The sequence below is a fragment of the Rhinolophus sinicus genome, chromosome 5 (genome assembly GCF_057876585.1).
Source record: "Rhinolophus sinicus isolate RSI-liver-muscle chromosome 5, RSI-T2T, whole genome shotgun sequence".
In the NCBI taxonomy this organism is placed as follows: domain Eukaryota; kingdom Metazoa; phylum Chordata; class Mammalia; order Chiroptera; family Rhinolophidae; genus Rhinolophus; species Rhinolophus sinicus.
Window position 1 is genome coordinate 38,568,569 of NC_142505.1, and position 26,309 is coordinate 38,594,877.

Below are 26,309 nucleotides of genomic sequence, written 5' to 3' on the forward strand. Positions count from 1 at the left end.
TTCTGGTGACCTTACAGCCTGCTTGAAGACGTTCTTTGCATGCACATCAGAGAAAGTACTGCTAAGTTTGGGGCCCACTCATTGAGGCCCTATAGCTTCAGGTAGATGGCTCTTGGCCCCTCCAATCTGCTAGGTGTTTTTTTCTTTTTTGCTTGTGGGGGAAGATGAGCAGGGCAGCCGGGAGGAGAGAAGACATAAGTAGAGTCATCCCAACCTGTCTTAACTCAAGACTCAGCCTATTCCGACAGACGTCCTTGGCTTCCCTCCCCTGTGAAATTGTGGCAGCGATAGTTCCTGCCTCACTGTGGGGTTGTGAGGCCGCAGGGAGAGGCCATACCCAGGGATAATGCTGGCAGGGTACCTGGCACACAGGGAGTTCTTGAGTCACGGCGCCGTGCTTGTTAGATATTCACCTGCGTGATCACGAGATGCAGGTTATTCACTCCGCATGGATTTCCAGGCCGAATTACGAGCAGGTAACTCTGACCTAGTGCCATCACCTCCCTCTTGGGAAGTTCTGGATCAATGTCAAGTGGCTTCCAGACCCTCCCCCACCCCTGGTCTTCTGGCACTTGGCTGGTCTCTCTGAGATCGTGGATAAGACTTAGATCCTCATTTTCATTGAACAGATGGAAAAACTGAACCCTAAAGCATAAAGAGCTTACCTACCAGTACCTGTCACGTTGGTGGCAGAGTTGGGACTGGAGCCCAAGTCCCCTAAGTATTATCCCCAAGGCCTTTTTCTACCAGTGTTATTACTATCCTCAATGATGTTTGACAGGAATGCATGGCAATGGGATTTAAGTTCAAAACCACACAGTTGTCTTAATTCTACGTCCGTCACTGTGTGTGTGTGTGTGTGTGTGTGGTCTTTGACAAGTTACTTAAACCTTGCCTCAGATCCTCATCTGTAAAATGGGATTTAAATATCTTGCTTGTGTAAGGCGGTGGATGTATTGCAAACAAGGTTTTCACCAGAGTGTCAGCACAAACCAAGCCCTCACCCACGTTTGAGAGGGAGCAGCAGGGGTCTCAGTGACAGCCATTCACCCCTTGGCAGACTTTTCTACTTTTCAAGTGGTTGTTTAGTCTTCACGCAGCCTCGGCTAAGCTGTCTGTCAGCCGGCTGCCCTGGTGAGTAATGGGACTGACACCTCTGAGCGAAGTGTGTCCTGGACTCTGCTTATTCTTAAAGTCAATGAAAACACTTCTTTTCCACCTTGATAGAGAAGCTAACACATGCCCTTTTGTGGGGAATTTGGAAAGCATAGAAAACTGTGAAGAAGGAAATAAGTCCCCTGGAAGCCCACCGAAGATAACCACTATTGAGATTTTACCAGTACTTTTTCTATGACGTTTTAACACAAATATTCAGCCACACTTTTCTTGCTTTTCTGTATCATCCCTTTTTCACTTAAAATTTGATTATATGGATTTTTCCATCCTTAGAAATGCTTCATAATGACCACGCTTAATGCTGAATAACATTCCATCTCATGCACAGACTCTTAGACTTAGCTCTCCCTTTCCTAGCAGATGTGCAGTTTCTTCACTAGTTTCCATTGTAATAATTAATGCTTAGATGATCCTATGTGCACCTGGGTTTGCAATTTTTGCAATAAATATCTGCAATTTTTATTTTTCTGGAATCAATTTTTAGATGTGGAATTGCATGCCCAAAAGGTATGAATAACTGCAAAGTGACTGGCCTATATGGCTTTCCAGAAGGGTTGTTCCGATTTAAATTCCATCAGAAAGAGTGTGCAGGTCACTGTGTTTGTCTCATTGCACCATCACCACCACCATCACCACCACCCCCCAGCCCCACCAGAGTTTTCAAAAATTACCTTCACCAATATACAAGGTAGGTACTGATTTTTCTTTGAGAATTAGCTTCCCAAGTTCATTGGGACAGGGGAGCAGGCCCAGGGGCAGCTACTCACCTGGGTTAAATGTGGACTCAGGTCTCCTGAGAAGGCACTACTACTAGGAAAAATTTAAATGTGAGGGGGAAAATGTAATTGTAACAGAAGCAAAATGGATAACTTCTCCTGAGCTATCAGAAAAATTTTCAGTGTGTTCTTAGCCAAGTATTACCCTCCCCCACACAACAGTTGGTCACAATTTTATACTCTCGTTTTTGACCTAATGCTGCAAATTCTGTGCTCTGAAACCATCCTCACATGCATGAAGGTGGTGGTAGCAGAGAAAGCAAATTAGTTTCTCAGACAGTTTCATTAAGACAGTTACGGAAGAGGAGCTGCAGCAAATTGAGCCCAGGCTTGCCGGCTTGTGTGTTTATTTTTCTACCACAATCAATAGTGTTTCGTCTGCTTAATGTCACACGGATTGTAAACCCTAAGCCTTCCTCTTCGAAGAGAGTTATCTTTTGAGAGCCATTTAACTTTAAAGAAAGAGAAAGTTAAAACTTTTTTGTTGAAAATTCAATTTGGTGTTGCTGAAACCTCCTCCTCATGGTTATGTTACAGAGCCGCCACCTGACAGAATTCCTCCCCTGTGAGAACTGTAGCCACAAACTAGTTTGTTAACAGAACCCGTAGGAAATGTTACCAACCCAACACTGAGCTGTCCCAGACCTGTGCCGGCCCTACGCTGAGACTGAAACAAATATTTGGGGGAAAATGAAAGGGATTCTGAATACCAGCCATAAGGCCAAAAAAGACATCAAACCCATTTTTATTCAGCAATTTTTGACTGGCTTTGTTAAAGTCAATTTTGCTTCAAATGCACGGAGGCAATTGCATTTTCAGAAACAGTCCCGAGCAGACAGCAGAACAAATGATTCTAACGCTTGGGCCAATGCTTTGGGCAACTCTCATCTCCACTCTCCTCCAATCCCCTTCCTCCCACACTCACATATGTTCACATTTGTGGTACCTGCTCATGGCCTCATACTGAGTACCATTGAACTAATATTGGGTGATTGGTGGATCCACTTTTCCAATCTTTAAAACATCATGTGACTTTTCTAATTTTCCAAGCTTTCTTGCCTTAGTCCGTATTGTCTCAATTCACATGAACAACATATATCAGTTGGAATAGAAGAAAGCTCATTAGATATTTTTCCCTTAGTCTGGATGAAATCTAAAAACATGCCTGAGTCAGCCATTCCATATTTGTTTATTTGTTTGTTGGTTGTTGTTGTTTTTTTTCCTTGTATTTTCTTTTTCTTAATTTCAGTTCTGGTGAAGGATAATGATAACATTTGAGTTCTAATTTGCTGTCAGCTCCACCATCAGAAAGCAAGCAAGAATGAAATTACTCTCAACAAAGGAAGGCTTTCATCTCTTGGAATCAAAAACTCAAAAATATGAAATGCACATTGGGCCTATATTAGTTTCTTGGAACCAAAACTATATTTCATCAAAAATAGTCAATTAAAGTGTTGCTCAGTAATTATCACATATTTATTTCTGAATCATAATACTAAACCTACAGGAATAAAAACACACAAATGGCTCAGAAAAAAAATGTTCGGTCTCACTTGGAGAAGAAAAATGTCTTTGCCACCAGGGCAAAGAATCTGTTATTCTGTGTAGCTTTTAGAAGGGAGGTCACACGTTTTCGTATTGATTTTACTTCCTATTTGGTGGCAAAATAATGTGAAAAGAGGCAGTGAACATTCCTGGCGATGAGCCCAGATGTTAAAAAATATGTGTCAGGATGTTTCTGAATTCCATCTTCTTCCCAGAGGTTTCATGGCCGATGAGCTTAATGCACCTTGCACACCAGGGACGCAGCCACAAGGGTGCACTTTCAGAGGGAGTTTTCCAACAACCCATTACTTACCACCACAAACTACTTGGATTCCAAATGTGTGCGTGGAATTCCCTACAGCCCCACCCCCCAGCTCGGCTGGCTCCAGCCAGTGGATCCTGGGAATCTGTCACCAAGGCACAAGCAGGTCAAGTGTGGAAGCCATGCCCTATTTGCCCTTGGTTTTACAAAGAGCTAGGGAAGGGGGTCATTTTGGTGAAGATTGGAGGAGTGGAGAAGGGGTGGTGAAGATCTGCAGTGCGGTCTGAGAAGGTTTTGAATATCTCTGTGTCTTCCTCAGGCAACATCAGGAACACCGAGAAGCTGAGCTATGACAAGCAACACCAGTACGAGATCCTGGTGACTGCCTACGACTGTGGACAGAAGCCCGCTGCGCAGGACACCTTGGTGCAGGTGGACGTGAAGCCAGTTTGCAAGCCTGGTTGGCAAGGTGGGCCTGCTGTTGTCAGTCCTGTAGAGTGAAGGCAGCTGGGCCTGCTGTGTAGACGGTTCCAGACCTAGCCTCAAATCATCACAACACATAAGTAGAGGACTTTTGAAAGTGCAGTCATTCTGCTGCAAGAAATAGAGTAGCGTGTTTATTCTCACAATTCCTAAGGCATATATTGTCCCCATTGTGCAGCTGAGAATGTCTGAGGCAACGCGTCTAATGTCATGTGTCCAGTTTGTGCAGTGTCCCTTTTCTCAACTCTCATGACAACTTTGAATCAATAGTGATTATCCACAGGGCTCAGCAGACATGGCTGGGAAGCCATTATTGAAGGATGCTGAGTCTGGCTGGTGCATTTCAAGTGTTGCATCATCACTCAACATCCAGGGAAGGTTATCATGGTCATTAGGCTTGCACAGAGGGCGTCAGGCAGAGGTTGGAGATCCAAAATCCAGCCTCTGAATTAAAGGTTTCTAAAATGTTGGCTCTGGGAATGGAGAAGTAATGGCTTCCAATGGCGGTGGATTTCTGTGCTGCTTTAGATCATGTCGGATGCCCGTTCAGGTTACTCTTAGGTGGTGGAGGTTTATCACTGAGCTAAAGGGAAGCAAAAAGGCAAGACCAGTGGCATCGATGGAGCTTACAGAGAATTGGATGGCTTATGGAATCACGGTAGCTCTAGTGGTGACATCTAGTTCCAATGGCACAGCAGGGATCTAGTTCTGATGCCTCAGCTGCCATTTTGGTTGCTCAGCCGCTCCTGTTTCTGCTTCATGTGTTGATGCTGCTTTAGGCTACTGCTTACTCCTAAATGGTGCCTCCTGGAGTCCTCCACTTTGTGTCTTCTGCTGACTGCCTTCTCCGGTGGATCCTTAAGCTTCAAGCCCCTTGTTATATTCTCTCTCTCTCTCTGTATCTTTCATTCTTAAATTCCACCAGAGAGGGTGTGATAAGCTGTGTTAGTCACTCACATCCCTATGGGGCAGACTGATACCAGGCCACCACGTAGGTCACTGGTCAGACCTTGAATTGCTGCCTTTTGGGTAGGCATTTATTCCTCATCCAATTCATCAGGGCCAGATTGGCAGGAACTCATGGTGCAAAGCAGACACCTGGGGTCACTTCCCTCAGAAGGCGGCTCTCAAAGTGCTCCTTCCTGTACAACCCACCCCCCTCAATCTTTCAATGGGAAAGGTGAGTGGGGTAATTAAACCCACCTCCGGACAGAGCTAGAGTCATTTGCCTTTGAACAAAGTAGAGAAGATGAAATGCTCACTAGAGGAGCCACAGGTAAAACATATGAGACATAAAGAATAAAGTAGAGACATCTTTGTTTTAGCCCATTTAGGATTAAGCAAGAAACAGAACGAGGGACAAGCCAGAGCTCAGGGAGCCTGAGCTCTGATTGGGGATAATTCACTAGACCCTAAGGACCCTGAGGATCTCCCTCTTGTTCACAACTGAATTCCTCAGACTTAGTGCATGTCTGGCCAGTGGTAGATGCTCAAGAAATAGTCATTGGATGGATGAATCATTGGATGAAGGAATGAATGAATGAATAAAAAGCTGTCTGAGTAAAGAACTCAACTTGTTTTATTTTAACTTACAAGAACTGGCCCGATTGAAGGTCTAGCTTTTGAAGAGAAAGCCTGGAAAGAATATAAAATCCTTCTGAGCGTGGAACAAGCTCACAATGAGATTTCAAGTTAAAAAGCAAAACAAAGTCCTATCTGGAGAATGGTCCCAATGGTTTTTGTCTTTGATAAATGAGGCATCTATCATTTGGGATTCCGTTTTTGTACCTACATTTAAATGTAATTTCTAACACAGTTGGTACTTATTTCAGTGTTAAATGTACACAAAGGAACGCATTTTAATAATGTTCAGTTCTGTGTGTGAGGAATGCGTGGGGCACCTCCCTTCCGGCACACGATGCTATTTGCATAGCGGCTCTAGACAGGGAGGTCCTGCAGGGAGTCTGTGCCCATGTGTTGTGTCTCCAGCGCCAGCCCAGGGCCAGGCTCAGTGCAGGTGACTGGCAGGCGATGAACAGATGAAGGACTGGTGGGTGAGGCTTTGGTAAAAAGAATACGACTTCCTGTGGAACAGAAAAAAGGGGACGCAGCAACTCCCTGCATCCCTGCATCAGTTCTCAGTCAGGCAACGTGATTTAAGCCCGTGTAACATCAGCATTAAGTACTGTATGGTGGCTTCCCCGCGTTAGCCAGCCAGCCTTTGGTGGCCGAAGCTGACACTGGATGCTGCACTGCTCCCCGCCCTCCCTCCAGCCGACATCCCAGCAGGCTTTCAGATCATAAACAGGACCTCCACGTTCTCAGATATGTATAGCAGTGGTCACAGTGCCTTCCTGCCATTCTTGTTCCAGCTTCTAGATGTGGAGAACAATCCTCTCTCCTTCCAGCATACCAGTCTATTTTCTTCCTCCATTTGGGCCACCTTCATCTCTGACCAACCCATGTTCTCTTTTCTACCCCTGGCCAGGGCTGCAGGCTTATAGCTGGAAGTGCACCTTCTCCAGGGATGAGCAAACCACCTCTGGTCCCAGATGCGTGTTTCTTCTCTAGCCCCCTCGCCTAGCTTTGTAGGACAAACTGGAGTGAGCCACGTTTTGCTAGTTTTCTTTGCTAATGGCGATGGATCAGGCTGACCCTTACTGTGAGAGATCGTCAGGTCCCTGAGGGAAAGGGTTGGCTCTTCTTGAGGCAGGTGTGGGGTGAAGCCTGCACCATGTAGAATGGGAGAGGAGCACAGAGAGGGGAGGCCATTCAAGGCACCAGTGAACCATATAAGGAAGCCAGTCTGGCTTGCACAGGGGTTGGGCCTGGGGAGAAGTGGGAAGCAAGATTGGAGAGGTCAGGGGTGGGGTAGGGTGGGCAGTCAAAGTTATGAATGTCAGGGTGATGAACTGCAATGGTCGCCAAGCCCCTCAGGCCCAGCTGTGAATGAGCTGTCTGCTGGCATGTGCCAGGTGTAATTGTCGGGAGAATAGCGGCTCCTCCCTGAGCTGACTTCTCACAAGCAACAAGAGTCACCAAGCAAATGCAGTTTGGCAGTTCAAATACTTATCCCTCTGCCAAGTCATTTCCCTGCAGGCAGGAGGGCATTGCAGCGCAGTGTAAATAGTCCATCCTGCTTGGGGACCCCCCCCACCCCGTCTCCCAGTGCGTCTCCCAGTCGCACCATCGCCAGCCCTTGTGGCAGTTAGCTTCTCCCAGCCAGCTGTTTTGGAGGAGCAAGGGACCCTGCTCACAACTAGAGCCTTCCCTTCCATCCCAGGGCCTGAGAAGGGACTGCTCCCAGACTCTAGTAACGCCAGGGCAGGACTCCAGTTTCCATCACAATAACCCCTTGCAGAGTATAGGACCCAGGCTTTCCCAGCATGCTGCTGGCCTTCCCCAGCTGTGCACAGATGGACATCCCAGACCCCGGCTCTGGTGCCACCCGCCTTGCAGACCTTGGCCAAAACATTTTTGCTTGGGCTATAGTTTTCCATTCTCTGTCTTCTTCTGTGGGTTGGTCTTATCTTCCCAGAAATAATATGGGCTCCCTGAGGGCAGAACCACACTTCTCACAGCTCCTGGCACTCACTGAGCATAAACTTAAAGCTTGCTTACCAGCATCACTCACCACTAACAAAAGCGGGGCTTATTGGGAGCTCAGCAGGCAGCAAAGGGAGGAAGGAAGGCTTTGCACCCACAAAACAACCCCAGGGTGCCAGGCACGTGTGTCTTGCTCTTCCATGAGTTTTGTCCTCTCTGCTGTTTTCTGCGATTGTAATTCTGAATAGGCGGTAAGCGTCAGCTTACTGCAGGTCTAGGTGGACTTTTGCCAAAGGGAATGTCACTCCCGTTCTCAGTTGCCCAAGGTCCTCAAAGCATCACTTAGACCTTGTGAGTGGAAGGAGGACTAAATCTCTTTGTTTTGCCCTGAGCTTTGAGAACTCATGGTCTCCCTGCAGGCAGCTCGTATTCACAGAGGTGAAAGATTATAGGAGGAACCAGGTAAGAGGTGCAGCTGCAGCAGACCACATGCTGAAGACAGGCTTGTGCCCTGCTAATGCCAGGCCTCTGGATTCGCAGCCTTCTCGGTGTCTCTTTCCCTCTTGCCAAGTGGTTATAAATGCCCCAGCCTGGGCCCATGTGTGCTCTGAGGACCAGCCTTTGGGAAGTCCTGCATCCATTCGTAGTTCAAAGCACCATGGATGAAGTGTCCTTGGAGGCTATCAGGGTGATGGCGGCAGTAATAGCAGTGGACCCAGTCAGAGATAACCCTGCTGACCGCTCCTTACGGGTGTCCTAAAGGATCATTTGTAATGCAGTTGCTAGATTGAGGTTTTTGTTTGTGATGTGATGTGATATGTTCCATTATGTTATGTGACACATCCCTTCTTGTCTTGTTCTTTTGTTGTTCTTGGTTTATATACCACATATCAGTGAAATCACATGGTTCTCTGCTTTTTCTGTCTGACTTGTTTCGCTCAGCATTACTCTCTCAAGATCCATCCATGTTGTCGCAAATGTTCCTATATCATCTTTTCTTACTGCCGAATAGTATTCCATTGTGTATATATACCACAACTTCTTTATCCATTCATCTATCGAAGGACATTTTGGTTGTTTCCATGTCTTGGCCACCGTAAACAAAGCTGCAATGAACATTGGAGCACACGTGTCTTTATCTCTAAATGTTTTCAGATTTTTTGGGTAGATACCCAGGAGAGGTATCTACCTGGGTATTGCTGGGTCATATGGCAATTCTATTCGTAATTCTTTGAGGAACCTCCACACTGCCTTCCATAACAGCTGCACCAGTCTGCATTCCCAACAACAGTGTATGAGGGTTCCTTTTTCTCCACAGCCTCTCCAACATTTGTTATTTGTCTTGTTGATGATAGCCATTCTGACTGGGGTGAGGTGATATCTCATTGTGGTTTTGATTTGCATTTCTCTGATGACTAGTGATGTTGAGCATTTTTTCATATGTCTATTTGCCATTTGTATGACACATCCCTTCTTAATACCTTTCTTTATTGTTCTTTGTAATCCCTTGGCCCATCTCGTTCTATGTTTTAAGACAACGTTGTCTTCACAACACTTAATATATTCCCCAAGTCATATTTTATCTTTATTACCTGCCTCTGCCAGTCTAGACCCAAATTCAGTATTTCACTGTCCCCTTATGTAAAACAATTCCCCTTTAAACAGAGTCCTTGCAGACTTTCCTGGTGGCCCTTCCCCATTTCTTTCCTAGACATGGTGCTGACTGGACATCCAGTCACACCAGATTCAAGGTTCCCGTGTCCGGACTCAAACCCCTGTGGAACCCCATCTTCGCCTGCTCACCTCATCCCTAAGCACAACCCCACGGCAGGCACTTACACCTGGCCCAGCACCGGGTCACCCAGTACAACCAGTGCCCAGAGGTTCTTCCACCGGAGCAATTCCTATTCATTTTATCTCCATAGTGAGGTGCAGTCATACACTCAAACTGTTTCCTCTGTGTTCTTTTGGGTTGGAATAATTCTCCAGGTGTGTCTAATGGTCTCAGTGTTTCTACCATTCCACAAACTACGCCTTCTTTAGGAAGGAGGGTGCTGTCAGAGGATGCTTCTCACACCTGAATGTGCCCCTGAGCGCCTGGGAGGCTGGGTAACTCGCAGATTCTGACTTACTAAGTCGGGTAGACCTGGTTGGTGCTGGTCCGTGGCCTTCAGTATAGTAAGAAGGCCATACAGGAAATACCTACTAAACACCTAGAGAGCATCTAACTTTTGTGTTGAAAAGATAGCAGCATGAAAGCTGCTGGTTGAGATTAATGTTCCCTTAGTTACTTGCATTGTGAGATAACTGAAGTCGACACATTACACATGGCAATATTTTTGGAATGAATTTATTGACCCTTTCCTGAAGGCCCACTGTGTGCCGAAGGCTTCAGATACAGAGACAGACGCAACCTACCAGGGCTCATAATCCAGAAAGAGATTATGAGGACAGAAGCTCTGGTGGAGGGAGCTATGGGGACACAAAGGAGAGCCACTTAACCTTGCCAGGGCCCTCAAGGAGGTACACCTGAGCCAAATCTTGAAGGGTAGTACTTTTTATCACAGAGAGAAGGATGTTCCAGACTAGGGAGCAGATGTCAGGAAGGTGGGCATGGGGAGAAGACTGGATGGGCTGATGGAGACCAGACCATGGAGGGAGGGCCGCCTGTATTACCCCCGGGGCAGTGGGGAGCCCAGAGGCTCTCATGCCTCAGCTGAGGGGGCTCTTGGGGAAGAAGGATTCCTCGGCCAGTCACATAGATGGTGCCTGGGATGCAGAAATTAGGACAAGGAAACCAGCTGGAAAGGATCATTGTTCCTGAGTGTACTTTTAAGGGGAATACTTCTGGAAAAGTATCTAAAGTCGTGTATTTATTCCAAAACCAATTCAAAGTACTGGGCAGTAAAGGAGGTTAAATTTTCAGGCTAATCCCATAAAACTCCACAGACAAGGGGACAGGTTGGCAGTCAGGCGTGTCTGGGGTAGAAATGACCCCTGCTAAGCCTTGTCAAATGTATTTCCCAGTCCCCTCTACAGCTGTCCACCTCCTTTCTAAGGAGAAAAAGCCCAGGCCCTAAGGGTCAACCAGCTTCACCCTGCCCTTTCCAAAAGTCAGATCAATTATTGACCACGTATACTGAAGAGCTGGCTTAGGTTTTACTACATGAAAGGCATTGATTTTAAATCATAGGGTGATAAGCCCAGAAAGGTACCCAGAGCTGCTTAGAATAACAATCGAGCAGAGCTTAGAAGGTGGAGCTGTGTCCATCCGAGAATTTCATGACAGTGTCACCCTTCCTGCAGGCTGATGTAGTAGGACATGGCCAGAAAGACAGAGGAAAGGACGGCTCCTTGCCCTCAGTTCTCTCCTTCACTGCGATTCCATCATTAGCTTACCAACTTTTTGTTCTAAAGGATAATCCCTTAAAATGCAAATGCCTCTCGCAGGGGTCATGATTTACCCAGGGATCAGTGAAGTATAGTCACAAGTCAAATATAGTCAATCATGTGTTTGTGTACAACTATGAGCTAAAAAATGGTTTCTACAGTTTAAATGGTTGAAAAAAAAATCAAAAGAAGGATATTTTGTAGCACACGAAAATTATATGAAATTCAAATTTCAGTGCCCAAAAAGAAAGTTTTATTGGCACACAGCCACACTCCTTGGGTTACATGTTATCTCATGGCTGCTTTTACACAACAGCAGTAGAGCTGAATAGTTTTGACCGAGACCAGATGGCTCTCAAAAACTATAAATATTTCCTATGTAGCCCTTTACGGAGAAAGCTTGCCGACACCTGCATGAAGCTCTTATTGTCCCCTGACACCTTAGTGAGAAGTAGTTTATTGGAGTACCTAGCACAACCTAGAAAGAATGGGACATCAAAAGGGCATATGTAGACACAGGTGAAACGATATAAAAGTCCAAAGCTGCACAGAGGACAGGAATGGCCCTGTGAGGTAAGCCATTCTAGCCCATTTTACAGATGAGGAAAACTTAGGCTAAAAGCAATTGAATGACTTGCCCAAAATCTCACAGCTGGTAAATGGCAGAGATGGAATTCAAATTCATGTCAGTCTATCCTAGAGGGCACTGAGATGTCAGGAGGAAGGACAAGGAGGTTGGGAATTTCCAAAAGGGCATGTAACCAGCTTCAAAAGGACGTCTCAGAAAAGTGTCCAGAAGAGATACAACTTCTGTGCCCTTAGGCAACATGTTTAACCTCTCAGCCACCTTATGTATGAAACGGTGATGAGACTTATCTTGAAAGGGTAGCAAAAATGGAATGAAACAACACATATGTAGCATCTTAAAGGTCCTCCAGCATTCATTCTCTCTCCTATCTCTGCCCCACCCAACTCACATTTCCTTGATTGAGCCTGGTCTAGTGCACTGTCCCCTTAAAATCACAACTCATTCACCATTAAACCCACGCTTGCAGACTTTCCATGTGCCTGAACCTACAGTTGCCTCTGGTGATCTCACGGGCCAAAGAAACACAACATGAGCCTGAGACTTGGAAGTTAAACTTCAGACCCGAAGATGCTGGGCCTAAGCGCGGCTCCTCACACCAGAGCAGGAAGACTAATTTTTCCTGGAGGAGAATTGAGCATGGGAATTACCCACAATGCACCCTGTTCAACAGCATGGAACCTGGCTTTATTTGAGGTTCTTCCCCGGGGCTCGGCTCCTTCCTCCCCTGTGCCCTCCACCTCCAGCCTCCTCCTGTCCTCTTGACGCACCTCTTCATTGCTATTCTCTCCTCATTCTGTGTCCCCATTCTCCACCTTCCTCTCTCCTCCACGTTCTTCCTCCAGTTCCTTCCCCCTCCCTTATCCCAGGCATAGCTCTGCACCCCACGCTGGAGGAAACAGTGGCATGTGGGGGTGCAGGAGTCAAGTCCAAAGCAGTGAAGACAGAGCTGGGAGGGGAGTAAGAAGGGCTCGAGTCGGCCCTTAGCTCCATCCTGATCCGTCATAGGCTTTGCTGAAGCCGCCTCCCTGGCTGAGCCTGGGTTTCCTCACCTGTAAGAAGAATCGTAGTCATTGGCCTTATTATTTTGTAGGATGTGAAGCGGTTCTATATGTGGAAGTGCTTTGCAAAATCTAAGTCACCATGCAAATAATGTTATGATTAAAATTGGTAAAATAGGTGCTGTCGTGCAAATGAACACACACACACACACACACACACACACACACACACACACACACACTGAAATCCATACAGTTGGGTGAGGCTGTGTGGCTTAAGCATCACATCCTTGATTTTGGACCTTAAGACTGGGACCGAAAGGAGACGGTGGGTGGAAAGAGCACAGTGTGGGGACCGGGACCCCAGGCCTCGGTCCCAGCTCAGCTCTTCCCCAGTCTGCAGACTCAGGAAAGCCACTCCTGCCTGGCTCAGCGTCCCCAAGTGTGAGTGGGACAATGAAGCCTTCTTGTGAGGAAGCGATGAAAGACTGCCAGTGGAGTTCCGTGCACAGAACTGCAGGTGGGGCTGGGGGGACAGCAGCTCTCTTTCACTCTCTTGATTCTGATGTTTAAAATCACAATGGAGCATTTTCCCTGCAAATCACTGGGCAAGTCATCTCTGAGGCCTGAATGCCACTAACTCCAGCAGTGTGACCAGGGTTTGCTCAGAGCTGCCATGCGAGCACCAGCGCCCCTGCCCAGGCCTCATGGGGCCTCCTCCGTGAAGAATGACCTGTTTGACATCGCTAACACCGCCGGTCGTTAAGGTGCAACACATGGCTCTGTACAGGATGCTGATTTACTTGGTGGCGTCAGTGTGCTTTAAAGACCTGCTGGATAAAAGCTCCCGTGCTTGGGGAGGCCTGTGACGCCAACAGCTGCCCAATCAGACCGTCTGGGGCCTCTGGAAGCTAGTACCCTCTGAGGACTCATTTCTTTCCTTCTGTAATTAATTTATTTTCCAATTACAGTTGACGTACAACATTACATTAATTTCAGATGTACAACATAGTGATTAGACATTAATATACTTTACAAAGTGGCCACCCCAATAAGTCTAGTACCCGTCTGACATCATACATAGTTATTACAATATTATTGACTAGATTCCCGATGCTGTATTTTGCATCCCCATGACTATTTTTATAACTGGCAATATGTACTTCTTAATCCCTATCACTTTTCTTACCCATCCCACCAACCCCCCTGGCGACCATCAATTTGTTCTCTGTATCAATGAGTTTATTTCTGTTTTGTTTGTTCATTTGTTTCTTAGATTCCACATGTAAGTAAAATCATATGGTATTTGTCTTTCTCTGTCTGACTTATTTCACTTAGCATAATATCTAGGTCCATGCATGTTGTTGCAAATGGCAAGGTTTCATTCTTTTTTATGGCTGAGTAATATTCCATTGTATATATGTACCTCCTCTTCTTTATCCAATTGTCTACCAATGGACACTTAGGTTGCTTCCATATCTTGGCTTATAAATAATGTTGCAATGAACATAGGGGTGCATATATCTTTTTGAATTAGTATTTTGGATTTCTTCTCATAAATACCCAAAGTGGAATTGCTGGATCATATGGCAGCTCTATTAATTTTTTGAGGAAACTCCATACTGTTTTCCATAGTGTCTGCACTGATTTGCAATCCCACCAACAGTGCATGAGGGTTCCCTCTTCTCCCCACCCTTACCAACACTTGCTGTTTGTTGATTTATTGATGATGGTTATTCTGACAGATGTGAGGTGGTATCCCATTGTGGTTTTTATTTGCTTTTTCCTGTTCATTAGTGATATTGAACATCTTTTCATATGTCTATTGGCCATCTGTACATCCTCTTTGGAGAAATACCTGTTCAGATCTTCTGACCATTTTTTAATAAGATTGTTTCGTTTTTTGTTGTTAAGTTGTATGAGTTCCTTATATTTTTTGGATATTAACGCCTTACAGATGTATCATTGGCAAATATCTTCTCCCAATCAATAGGTTGCCTTTTCATTTTGTTGATGGTTTCCTTTGCTGTGCAAAACCTTTTTAGTTTGATGTAGTCCTGTTTGTTTATTTTTTCTTTCATTTCCCTTACACAGGGAGACATATTGCTAAAAAACAAAAAAAAATATTGCTAAGAGTCAAAGAGTTTACTGCCTATGTTTTCGTCTATGAATTTTATGGTTTCAGTTCTTATATTTAAGCATTTAATCCAATTTGAGTTTATTTTTGTATATGATGTAAGAAAGTGGTCCAATTTCATTTTTTTGCATGCATCTGTCCAGTGTCCCCCCAACAGCATTTACTGTAGAGACTATCTTTTCCCCATTGTATATCCTTGCCTCCTTTGTCATAGATTAATTGACCATATAGGCATGGGTTTATTTTTGGACTCACTATTCTGTTCCATTGATCTGTGTGTCTGTTTTTATGCCAGTACCATGCTGTTTTCCGTACTATAGCCTTGTAGCATAGTTTGATATCAGGTAGTGTGATGCCTCCAACTTTGTTCTTCTTTCACAAGAATGCTTTGGCAATTCAGGATCTTATGTGGTTCCATATAAATTTTAGAACTAGTTGTTCTATTGCTGTGAAAAAAATGACATTGGTGTTTTGATATAGATTGCATTGAATCTATAGATTGCTTCGGGTAGTTTGGACATTTTAATGACATTAATTTTTCCTATCCATGAGCATGGTATAACTTTCCATTTATTTGTGTCTTCTTCGATTTCTTTCTTCAATGGCTTATAGTTTTCCAAGTATTTTACCTCCTTGGTTAAATTTATTCCTAGGTATTTTGTTCTTTCTGATGCAGTTGTAAATAGGATTAATTTCTCTTTCTGATAGTTCTTTTTCTGATAGTTCAATATTGGTGTAAAAAAAACACAATCGATTTCTGAATATTAATTTTGTATCTGCTTCTTTACTGAATTCATTTCTTAGTTCTAATAGATTTTGGTGGAATCTTTAGGGTTCTCTATATAGTATCATGCCATCTGCAGATAATGACAGTTTTACTTCTTCCTTTCTAATTTGGATGCCTTTTATTTCTTTTTCTAGTCTGTGGCTAGGACTTCCAATACTATGTTGAATAAAAGTGGTGAAAGTGGATATCCTTGTCTTGTTCCTGATCTTAAAGAAAAAGCTTTCAGCTTTTCCCTATTGAGTATGATGTTAGCTGTGGGTTTGTCATACATGGCCTTTATTATGTGGAGGTATGTTCCCTCTGTCCCCACTTTGCTGAGAGTTTTTATCATGAATGGATATTGGGTTTTGTCAAATATTTTTTCTGCATCTATTGATATGATCTTTATCATTTTGTTTATGTGGTATAAATGTTAATTGTTTTGTGGGTATCAAACCAACCTTGCATCCCAGGAATAAATCCCACTTGATGATGGTATATGATCTTTTTAATGTATTGCTGAATTTGGTTTGCTAATATTTTGTTGATGATTTTTACATCTGTATTCATCGGGAATATTGGCCTACAATTTTCTTTATTTGTAGTGTCTTTGTCTGGTTTGGGTATCAGGGTAATTCTGGCCTCATAAAATGAGTTTGGGAGCCCTCCCTCAAGAGGACTCATTTCTGATAACCTGGTTGGTGCAGGTCAGTATTTAGAGTAAAATATGACCTCATTTTCAGTCACAGTTTAAGACAAGTGGGTTGTTTGATTTTATTAATGTGGCATTTGCTGAAAGCTAGAAGCCCCTCTGTGTCCCCCAACGCCAATGTCTGCATGTGGCTGGAGACTCTGCATCCCTGTGTGATGGCAGCCATCTGCACACAGGCTCACCTGAGCAGCTGAGGAGCAGGGGCCCATCCACCTGCTGGGAGGTTTAGTTAATGACATCTTCACATTGGCTGAATCTTTCACCTTTCATCAGCTTCCTCTAGGCTCCAGGCACAGAAGCAGATATTAACAGTATCTCACTCCTCCCAACCTCCAAGGCTTTTGCTTTTCTGGCTGTCAGCCTCTGTGGATTTATAACATCCCTCATTACCAAATGCAAGATAGTGTTCCATATCTAGTGTGCGGGTGGGACTCACACAGGCCGACAGGAGCCGCTTGGTGAAGGGAAGCAGCAGATTGTCCATCTGTGCGAGTGGGCAGCACCAGGCAAGGGAGAAGGACAGTTTTCAGGTAACGTTTACATGCTCCATGTTCTAGTAGAGAACTTGAGGTCACAAGTGGCAAATAGGCCACCATGACTTTTTAATGTAAACATTTGTTAAATTATAAAGTGTTTTATGCTCATTTGAAAATGATTTTTAAGTATAATAATCACAATAAAAATTCCCCATAATCCAATTAATGCGGTATTATCAATATTATGTTATGCTTTTCTTCCTTCACACATAACCATTTCAATTTTTCCTCTTAATTTTGTGCCATATATATAGTCCCACATCATTAAATCTCCCCACCCCCTCAGCAGCTGCATAACATTCCCTCATAGAAGGTCAAATGTGCTTGACTATGTCCTTGCAGGCAGTGCAGTGTGATGGTCAGGTATTAACTTGATTCCATTTTTCTTTTTTATGCATGGGTGAATATCTTTGTGTAAAATTATTTGTCTGCATTTTGGATTACTTTCCCAGGAGTGTATTATGTGGTGCAAAGTATACGGGCATTTCGAGGCCCAAAAAACATTTTCCCAATCACCTTTCTAATCGTACATGACGGCTTACACTGCCCCCATCAATGTAGGGGACATCTCTCCCCACTCTCACGCACATGGACTCTCGGGTTTCCAATGCAGTTGACAGAGTCTGCGGATTTGTACCACATTTCCTGCAGAGATGATAATGTGTTTCCCACTGTAGAATGTCATTCAGTGAAATGCAGCAATCTAATATCACCTGGAGTCATAGGCCTTTTATTTCTTTATTAAAAAAAAAAAAAAAGACAAGTTTTGCAATCAGTGTACACTGATCTGTATGTATATTAAAGAGATTTACATTACTGGGGTATGAAAAGTACACACAAGCCATCTTTACAAAGAGACTGAAAATGTGTGCATGAAAAACTATACTCTGGCATTGTAAAAAGGTTTTCAAAGCCATAAAAGTAAAGATTCTTGAAGAATAGCTACTCCATCTTGCACTAATCATACATTTGTCCCAAGATAAGAAAATTGCCTGGAAAATGCTCATATTTATTGGACTTAAGAGAGAAGAGTTTCTATAAATCCAAGAGAAAGTACCCTGGTTGGTTGAGTTAATGATTTCCCCCTTGGGAGAATTATCTTTCAGAAGGACTGCACTTAAATTGCCTGGTTTCTGTACCTCTCCAGCATCAATTCTGCCAGATGTGTTTCTGTTTGGGAGCTGAGAAGCATGAGAGATGAAGATCTTTGGGGATGAAAGTGTTGGGGAGAAAGCAGCAGCCAAGCTTTGGGTGGGCGTCCTGGTTTCTGAACACCATAGGGTTCACTTCAGTGGCAGCATTAGCTGGTGCCCCAACTGCCTGCAAGACAGTTGGAAGCTAGGGTGAAAGGGGAGGTCAGGGACTTTAAAGAAATGATGTCCGACACTAGAGGCTTGTTGGGGAGCTAAGGTGCTCATACTGGCATTGGAGCATCCTGAAAAAGAGAAATAATCCCTTACAACATGTAGACAGCCAGGATTGGGGTGCAGTGTCCAGGTGTGGGGACAGAGCAGGACTTGTCCAAAGGCTGTAGGGGGATCCAAGGCCCTGGAGAAGCAGCCTGCAGAGTGAACCCCAAATCTGGCCTGGCAGAATGGCACCAATGTCTTCAATTTAGAGGGCCTAGACTGAGCAGGAGATTTCACAAGAAATGCAACAAGAAGAAAGTTCAGCTAGAACATGAGTGCCAGGGGAACTCCCTGAGCCCCAAAACCTGGCTACAGGCATCTTTCATGAAGCATGCTTGTCATTCATTCCCCAGACATTTAGTGAGAACCTACTATGTTCCAGAAACTGCACCAGGCACTGGAAACTTAAAACGGAATAAAATAGACACAGTCCCTGCTCTTGTGGAACTTCTGATGGGGGCAGGAAAGGGGGAGGGTGGGTTGAGAGTTGTAGACAAACAGACAAACGCAGAAATAAATGAATTGTCAGAAACCAGCACGGCACCATCAATGACAGATGATGCTATGAGAAGGTGGGAGGCAGTAAGCGACCCAGACAGACTCAAAGTCGGCACTCTATTTTATTTATATGATTAACTGAAAATCGTCAATGTGTGCGAGGCACAGAGCACAGCCAGGTAGAAATAAAGCTGAAGACAGGGTCCTGAAGGCAGTGCCCCATCCGTCTCATTACTTGGAACCCCAGAGGGTTATGGTGGTCAGGTCAGGACAGGCAGCCGTGCACCTTTCTCCCTTCCATGATCCCTGAAGGGGACTTTTCCTCCAGCTCAAGGAAGAGCAGCTGCACAAGGAATTCGGAGTGACTGAGCCCACCTCATAGAACGAGACACAGACAGTTTGCTGCATATTAAATAAGCACAAATACTTTGTACAGTCGTCTTAAGTGCTGCCCATATAAGCTTCCCAAACTGCCTCCTTCAGGAAATGGTGAGAACTAGGGGGGGGGGGGGGGGGGGGCGTCTTGATTCAGATCCAGTCTGTTATGCTCAGAGTTGGAATCTTGACCTCCCTGAACAGGAAAAGCAGGGAATGAGCACCACGCAAAGGACAGCCTTGAGGCCTAACCCCTAATAGGGGCATCAGTGTGTTTGCCCCCCTCTTTCCCTTTTGTAGTTAATTAGATATCTCTTTTTAGTTGGAATTAAAAGGTAATAAAATGCTCTTGTGAAAGTGAAATACAGTTAATGGAAAGAGGTCAGTAATAAAGGAAGAGAAGATTCCTTACAATTGTAAATTGAGTTCAGAGAGTTTGTGCTTTGTTTCTTTTTAAATTGCGCCTGTAATTGTTTTTAATTGGAGAAGAGAAAACCACATAATTTAACACTCAAAAATGTATGTGCCTATTATGTGTTGGGCCCAGGGATAAGTGGTTTGCATTTATTACTTCACATAAACCCTATCAGCAACTCTGAAATAGGTGATAATATCACCAATGTTTGCACGAGTAAACTCAGATGGAGAAGCAAATGACTGGCCCACAGTACTTGTACATGGTACCAAGTGGCAGAAAGTGAGAAGTAAGGAGTCACACCAGGGTCTGACTCCAAAGCCTGAGTTCGTCCTGTGGTATAATTAATATCCCCATTCTACAGATGAAGAAACTGAGGTTCAGAAAGGGTATAGAACATGCCTAAGATTACTCAGCTGGAAAGGCAGGATCAGCTATTTGTGGGTCCCAATGCAAAATGAAAATGGAGGGCCCTTTATTTTATTTTCTTAGATGATCTCAAATTTACTTTTTGGCATTTTTTTTACAGTTGACATTCAATATTATTTTATATTAGTTTCAGGTATACAGCATAATGGTTAGACTTTTATATAATGTCTAGTCTAGTACCTGGCACTATACCTGCTTGTTATAACATGATTGACTATATTCTCTATGCTGTAATTTATATCCCCGTGACTATTTTATAACTACCAATTTGTACCTCTTAATCCCTTCACCTTTATTACCCAGCTGCCCAAACCAACTCCCCTCGGGCAATTATCAATTTGTTCTCTGTATCTATGACTCTCTTTCTATTTTGTTTGTTCATTTATTTTGTTCTTTAGATTCCACATGTAAATGAGATCATGTGGTATTTGTCTTTCCCAGTCTAACTTATTTCACTTAATGTAATATGCTTTAGTAGGTCCATCCATGTTGTCACAAGTGGTAAGATTTCATTCCTTTTTATGGCAAGTAATAGTCCACTGTATGTGTATACCACCTCTTCTTTATCCAATCATTTCTTAATGGGCCCTTGGGTTGCTTCCATATTGTAAATAGTGCTGTAATGAACATAGGGGTGCATATATCTTTTTGAATTAGTGTTTCGGATTTCTTCGCATAAATATTCAGAAGTGGAATTGCTGGGTCATAAAGTACTTCTGTTTTTAATTTTTTAAGGAACCTCCAAACTGTTTTCTGTGTGGCTGCACCAATTTTTCAATCCCACCAGCAGTGCACAAGGGTTCCATTTTCTCCATATCCTTGCCAACATTTGCTTGTTGATTTATTCATGATGGTTATTCTGACAAGTGTGAGGTAATATCTCCTTATGGTTTTAATTTACATTTCTCTGATGATTACAGACGTTAAGCATCTTTTCATGTCTATTGGCCATCTATGTCTTCTTTGGAGAAATGTTTATTTAGGTCCTCTGCCCATTTTTTAATTGGATTGTTTGTTTTTTTGGTGTTGAGCTGTATGAGTTCTTTATAAATTTTGGATATTAACCCCTTATCAGATGTATCGTTGGTGAATATCATCTCCCATTCAGTAGGTTGTCTTTTCATTTTGTTGATAATTTGATTTGCTGTGCAAAAACTTTTTAGTTTGATGTAGTCCCATTTGTTTATTTTTTTTTCTTTTGTTTCCCTTGCCTGAGGAGATAGATCAGAAAAAAATATCACTAAGATCAATATCAGAGAATTTACTACCTATAATTTCTTCTAGGAGTTTTATGGTTTGGGGTTTTACATTTAAGTCTTTAATCCAGTTAGATTTTATTCTTGTATGGTATAAGAAGGTGATCTAGCTTCTTTCTTTCTTTCTTTCTTTCTTTCTTCCTTCCTTCCTTCCTTCCTTCCTTCCTTCTCTCCTTCCTTCCTTCTTTCCTTCCTTTCTTCCTTCCTTCCTTCCTTCCTTCCTTCCTTCCTTCCTTCCTTCCTTCCTTCCTTCCTTTCTTTCTTCTTTTTTTCTTTCTTTCTTTTTTTTGTATGTATCTGTATAGTTTTCCTAATACCATTTATTGACTAGACAGTCTTTACCCTGCTATACGTTCTTGCCTCCTTTGTCATAGATTAAATGACTATATAGGCGTGGGTTTATTTCTGCACTCTCTATTCTGTTCCATTCATCTATGTGTCCGTTTTTATGTCAGTACCATGATGTTTTCATTATTATAGCCTTGAAGTATAATTCGATATCAGGTAGCATAACTCCAATTTTGTTCTTCTGTCTCAAGATTGCTGTGGCTATTCAGGGTCTTTTGTGGTTCCATATAAATTTTGAAGTTATTTGTTCTAGTTCTGTGAAAAATGACATTGGTATTTTGATAGGGATTGCATTAAATCTATAGATTGCTTTGAATAGTATGGACATTTTAATGATGTTAATTCTTCCTATCCATGAATATGAAAAAACCTTCAATTTATTTGTATCTTCTTCCTTTTCTTTCTTTGGTGGCTTATAAGTTTCTGAGTACAGGTCTTTTACTTAGTTAAATTTATTTTTAGGGTTTTTTTTTAATGCAATTGTAAATGGGATTGTTCTCTTAATTTCTCTTTCTCATAGTTTATTATTGGTGTATAAAAATGTACCAAATTTCTGAACATTAATTTTGCTACTTTTCTGAATTCATTTTTTAGTTCTAATGGTTTTCTGTTGGAATCTTGGGTTTCTCTGTATATATAGTATCATGCCATCTGTAAATAATGACAGTTGTACTTCTTCCTTCTAATTTGGATGCCTTTTATTTTTCTAGTCTGATTGCTGTGGCTGGGACTTCCAATACTATGTTGAATAAAAGTGGTGAAAGTAGACATCCTTGTCTTGTTCTGATTATAAAGAAAAAGATTTCAGCTTTTCCCTATTGAGTAGGATGTGGGTGGTGGGTTTGTCACATAGCCTTTATTATGTGGGCATATGTTCCTTCTATCCCCACTTTGCTGAGGGTTTTTGTTTTTTTTTTTATCATAAATTGATGCTGGATTTTGTCAAATACATTTTCTGCATCTATTGATATGATCATATCTTTCATTTTGTTTATGTGATGTATCACATTAACTGATTTGTGGATATCGAACCAATCTTGCATTCCAGAAATAAATCCCACTTGATCCTGATGTATGATCTTTTTAAGGTATTGCTGAATTCAGTTTGCTAATATTTTGTTGATGATTTTTGCATCTATGTTCATCAGGGATATTGGTCTATAATTTTCTTTTTTTGTAGTGTTTTTCTGGGTTTGGAAACAGGTTAATGGTTGTCTTATAAAATGATCTTGGGAGCTTTCCCTCTTGTTGAATTTTTTAAAATAGCTTGAGAATGATAGGTGTTAATTCTTTTTTTAACGTTTGGTAAAATGCATCAGAGCATTTAATCCATTCACATTTAAAGTGATTGTTGATAGGTATGTAGTTATTGCCATTTTATTATTCATCTTTATATTCTCCCAGCCCCCTTCTTCTTTTAAATAAGTCTCTTTAACATTTCTTGTAGTATTGATTTGGTGGTTATGAACTCCTTTACCTTTTTCTTGTCTGGGAAGCTCTTTATCTGTCCTTCGATTCTAAATGATAGTTTTGCTGGGTAGAGTGATCTTGGTTGTAGGTCCTTGTTTTCCATCACTTTGAATATTTCATGCCAATCCCTTCTTGCCTGCAAAGTTTCTGTTAGGAAATCAGATGACAGTTTTATGGGAGCTCCCTTATAAGTAACTACTTGCCTTTCTCTTGCTGCTGTTAGGATTCTCTCTTTGTTTTAACCTTTGGTATTTTAATTATGATGTGTCTTGGTGTGAGCCTGTTTGGGTTTATCTTGTTTGGGACTCTGCACTTCCTGGGCTTGTATGTCTATTTCCTTCACCAGGTTAGGAAAGTTTTTAGTCATTATTTCTTCAAATACGTTCTTGATCCCTTGCTCTCTCTTCTCTTTCTGGTACCCATATGATGCAAACATTGTTATGTTTGATGTTGTCCCAGAGGTCTCTTAAACTATCCTTATTTTTTAAAATTCTTCTTTCTTTTTTATGTTCCTATTGGGTGTTTCCTGCTATCTTGTCTTCCAAATCACTGATTCAATCCTCTGCTTCCCCACCCCCACCCCCACCCCGCCCCGGAGTTTTCTCCTTTTTCCTTCATTTGGGATGTATTTCTTTGTTGCCTCATTTTGGTTTCCTCTCTCTGTTTATTTCTGTATTAGGTAGATTTATTACATCACCCAACCTTGGACGAGTGGCCTTATATAGTAGGTGCCCTGTGGGGCCCAGTAGCATAGTCTCTCTGGTAACCTGTGCTGGGTGTGCCCAGAGTGTCCCTTATGTGGGTGTTGTGTGCTCTTCTGTTATAGTTGAGCCTTGATTGCTTTTGGCACATCAGTGGGTGGGATTGACCCTCAGGCTGACTGACTGTTGGGTTTGTCTACATTCACAGCTTACCATGGGTGGGGGGTTTACCCCATGGATCGGGATTTGCCCCAGTGTGCTCTGGTGCCTGTTGAGACCTGAAAGGCCCCTTGTTTTAAAATGATTAAGAATTTCAAAGCAGTGACTGCAGAATATTAGACCAGCCAGGGGCCCCATCTGAGCATGACAGTAGTCTTGGAGCCAGGATTGGGTGCCCAGCCTCTTTGAATCTTTACCACCTCCTACCTCCTCCCAGCGGAAAGTCTCACTTCACAGTTATAGACCCAAGACAGCAGTTGAGGAAATGAATTCAGAAAAGTAAGGGATCTTTTTTGAGGTTTGGCTTTGGAGTCAGGTAGGCCTGGCACAAGTCCTAGCTCTTCCACATATATCATCTCACTTACTCTTTACAACATTCCTATGAGATGTAGTTATAATGTTTCCCCATTTTATAGATGAGGAAACATGTACAGAGAGTATCTTGCCCAAGGTACAGTAGCTGGTAAGCAGAGGAGCAGGGTATGAACCCAGGCATCTAACTCCTCATTCCTAATCTCTGTACTCTGCTGTCTAAGTGTCACCATGGCCTTACCCAAAGTCAGGCACAGACACTGAGGAATTCATCCCTCTGAGCCATGTGGGAAGAGGAAAGAGAAGGCAAATCTCAGAAACTGACTTCTGTAACTCCCTTTTACAAAGGGCTTAGAAGAGTCTTTGTTACCTACAATACAAAAAAACCACTCATTAGCCCAACACTCAATGGCCTTGTAATCTGACCCTAAAGTTCCTTTCTGGCCCGTCTCCCACCAGACCCCCTTGAGGCCTGCCCACAGCATCATAATATGCCTACACTTTCTGAGTCGTGCCAGGCTGTTGAGTTCTAGGATCAAAGCAGAGATACTATCCACATCATTTTTCATCTAAATGGTACCCTTAGCATTGTATAGTCCCAAGGCCATGGTGGAGACGTCCTGGAGTTCTCTTCTGCCCTCCAGTATTTCCCTCACTGTAAAGTACTATATTAACCATGTCTTTTATTGTCCATATTTCTGATGCTTTGCCACTTGGGACCCTGCTGACCTGGAGAGACTGCCCGTCTCAAAGTTAGCCAATTCCTAGAGATAGGAATCAACTTACCCACTTGGTTTTCAAAAGCACACCAACCAATCCAGGGCCCACACCTCAACCATCTCCTTGACTGAGCTCTCACACTCTGGGTCACCATCCACCTGCCGTCATCATCCCAGGGCCATGCACCAGACAACTAGAGGCAGACAACCCCTATAACTCAGAGGCTGCTGAAATTATCCAAACTACCCAACCTTAAGCCTGCTTACCCTGCCTCATCTGTTCCTTCCCATGCAAAGCACAGTAAAGGCTCTTTCCCTCAGTCTCCCCCTCTCCCTCTGCCTCTTTACTGACCCCGGTGCTTCTCCATTGGCCCTCTGTGGGGTAGCATGTCCCCTCTCCTTAGGATCTGTGAGAATAACAATCTTTTCGATGGCAATAATATCCTGATCAGTTGGCCTTACCATACTTAAATAATAATAAAACCAATATTAAAACAAATATCTAGGTTACTTCCTCCAGGAAGCCTCCTTTGATTGCCCTAGTCAGTATAATTTGCTTCTTCCCCTGTTCCCTGGGAACTGCTCTTTGTTCCTCTGTCTCGCTATATGGCTGCTGCTGACTGAGTTCTGTCAAGGTAGGGATCACGAGTCACACTTCTCTGTCTCCCATACCTAGGGTTCTATCTGGCACATAGTAGGTGTGTAGTAAACACATGGCGTCTGGAATAATGATAAGAATGATACAAGAATGATAATAATAGTAGTAACAATAGCTCTGTTCCTGGTGCTTCGCATACTTGTTCTCCAAATCCTAAAGCAATAGGCAAGGCAGATTTGTATTATTCTCATTCTACAAATGAAAACATGAGGCTCAGAGAGGTTCGGTGATTTACCCAAGGCCACACAGCCAAGGAGCTGCAGAACCAGGGTTCAGACCTGAGTCTGTCTAGCTGCAGAGTAAACACTCTTGAATTTAATTAATTTGAAATTAATTACCCATTGTGTAACCCGGTCAAAGGTGACCCTCTACGTGGATTGATCAAGAGGTAGCTACTAGGAGGGTTCTGATGCTCTGAAAATGAATACCAGGCCTAAGCCAGCTGCCAAGTGACCTTTCCAAAGCACAGTCTAGATATTTCATGCCCTGTCTATGGCTCTTTACTGGCCCTAAGGTGAAATCCAAACCTCGTAGCCACCATTCATCATCTGACCTCTGCTTACCTCTCCAGCCCATCTCTAGTA

The 26,309-nt window shown here is 43.2% G+C and overlaps 1 protein-coding gene across 1 annotated transcript in view; it reads left to right on the forward strand.

Annotated features, from left to right (window-relative positions):
* CLSTN2 (calsyntenin 2) overlaps window positions 1–26,309 on the forward strand; it is a 565,080-nt gene that overhangs the window by 432,619 nt on the left and 106,152 nt on the right. The window contains exon 5 of the mRNA XM_019747346.3: window positions 4,079–4,228. Coding sequence (XP_019602905.3) covers window positions 4,079–4,228 — 150 coding nt within the window. The remainder of the gene's footprint in view (window positions 1–4,078; window positions 4,229–26,309) is intronic.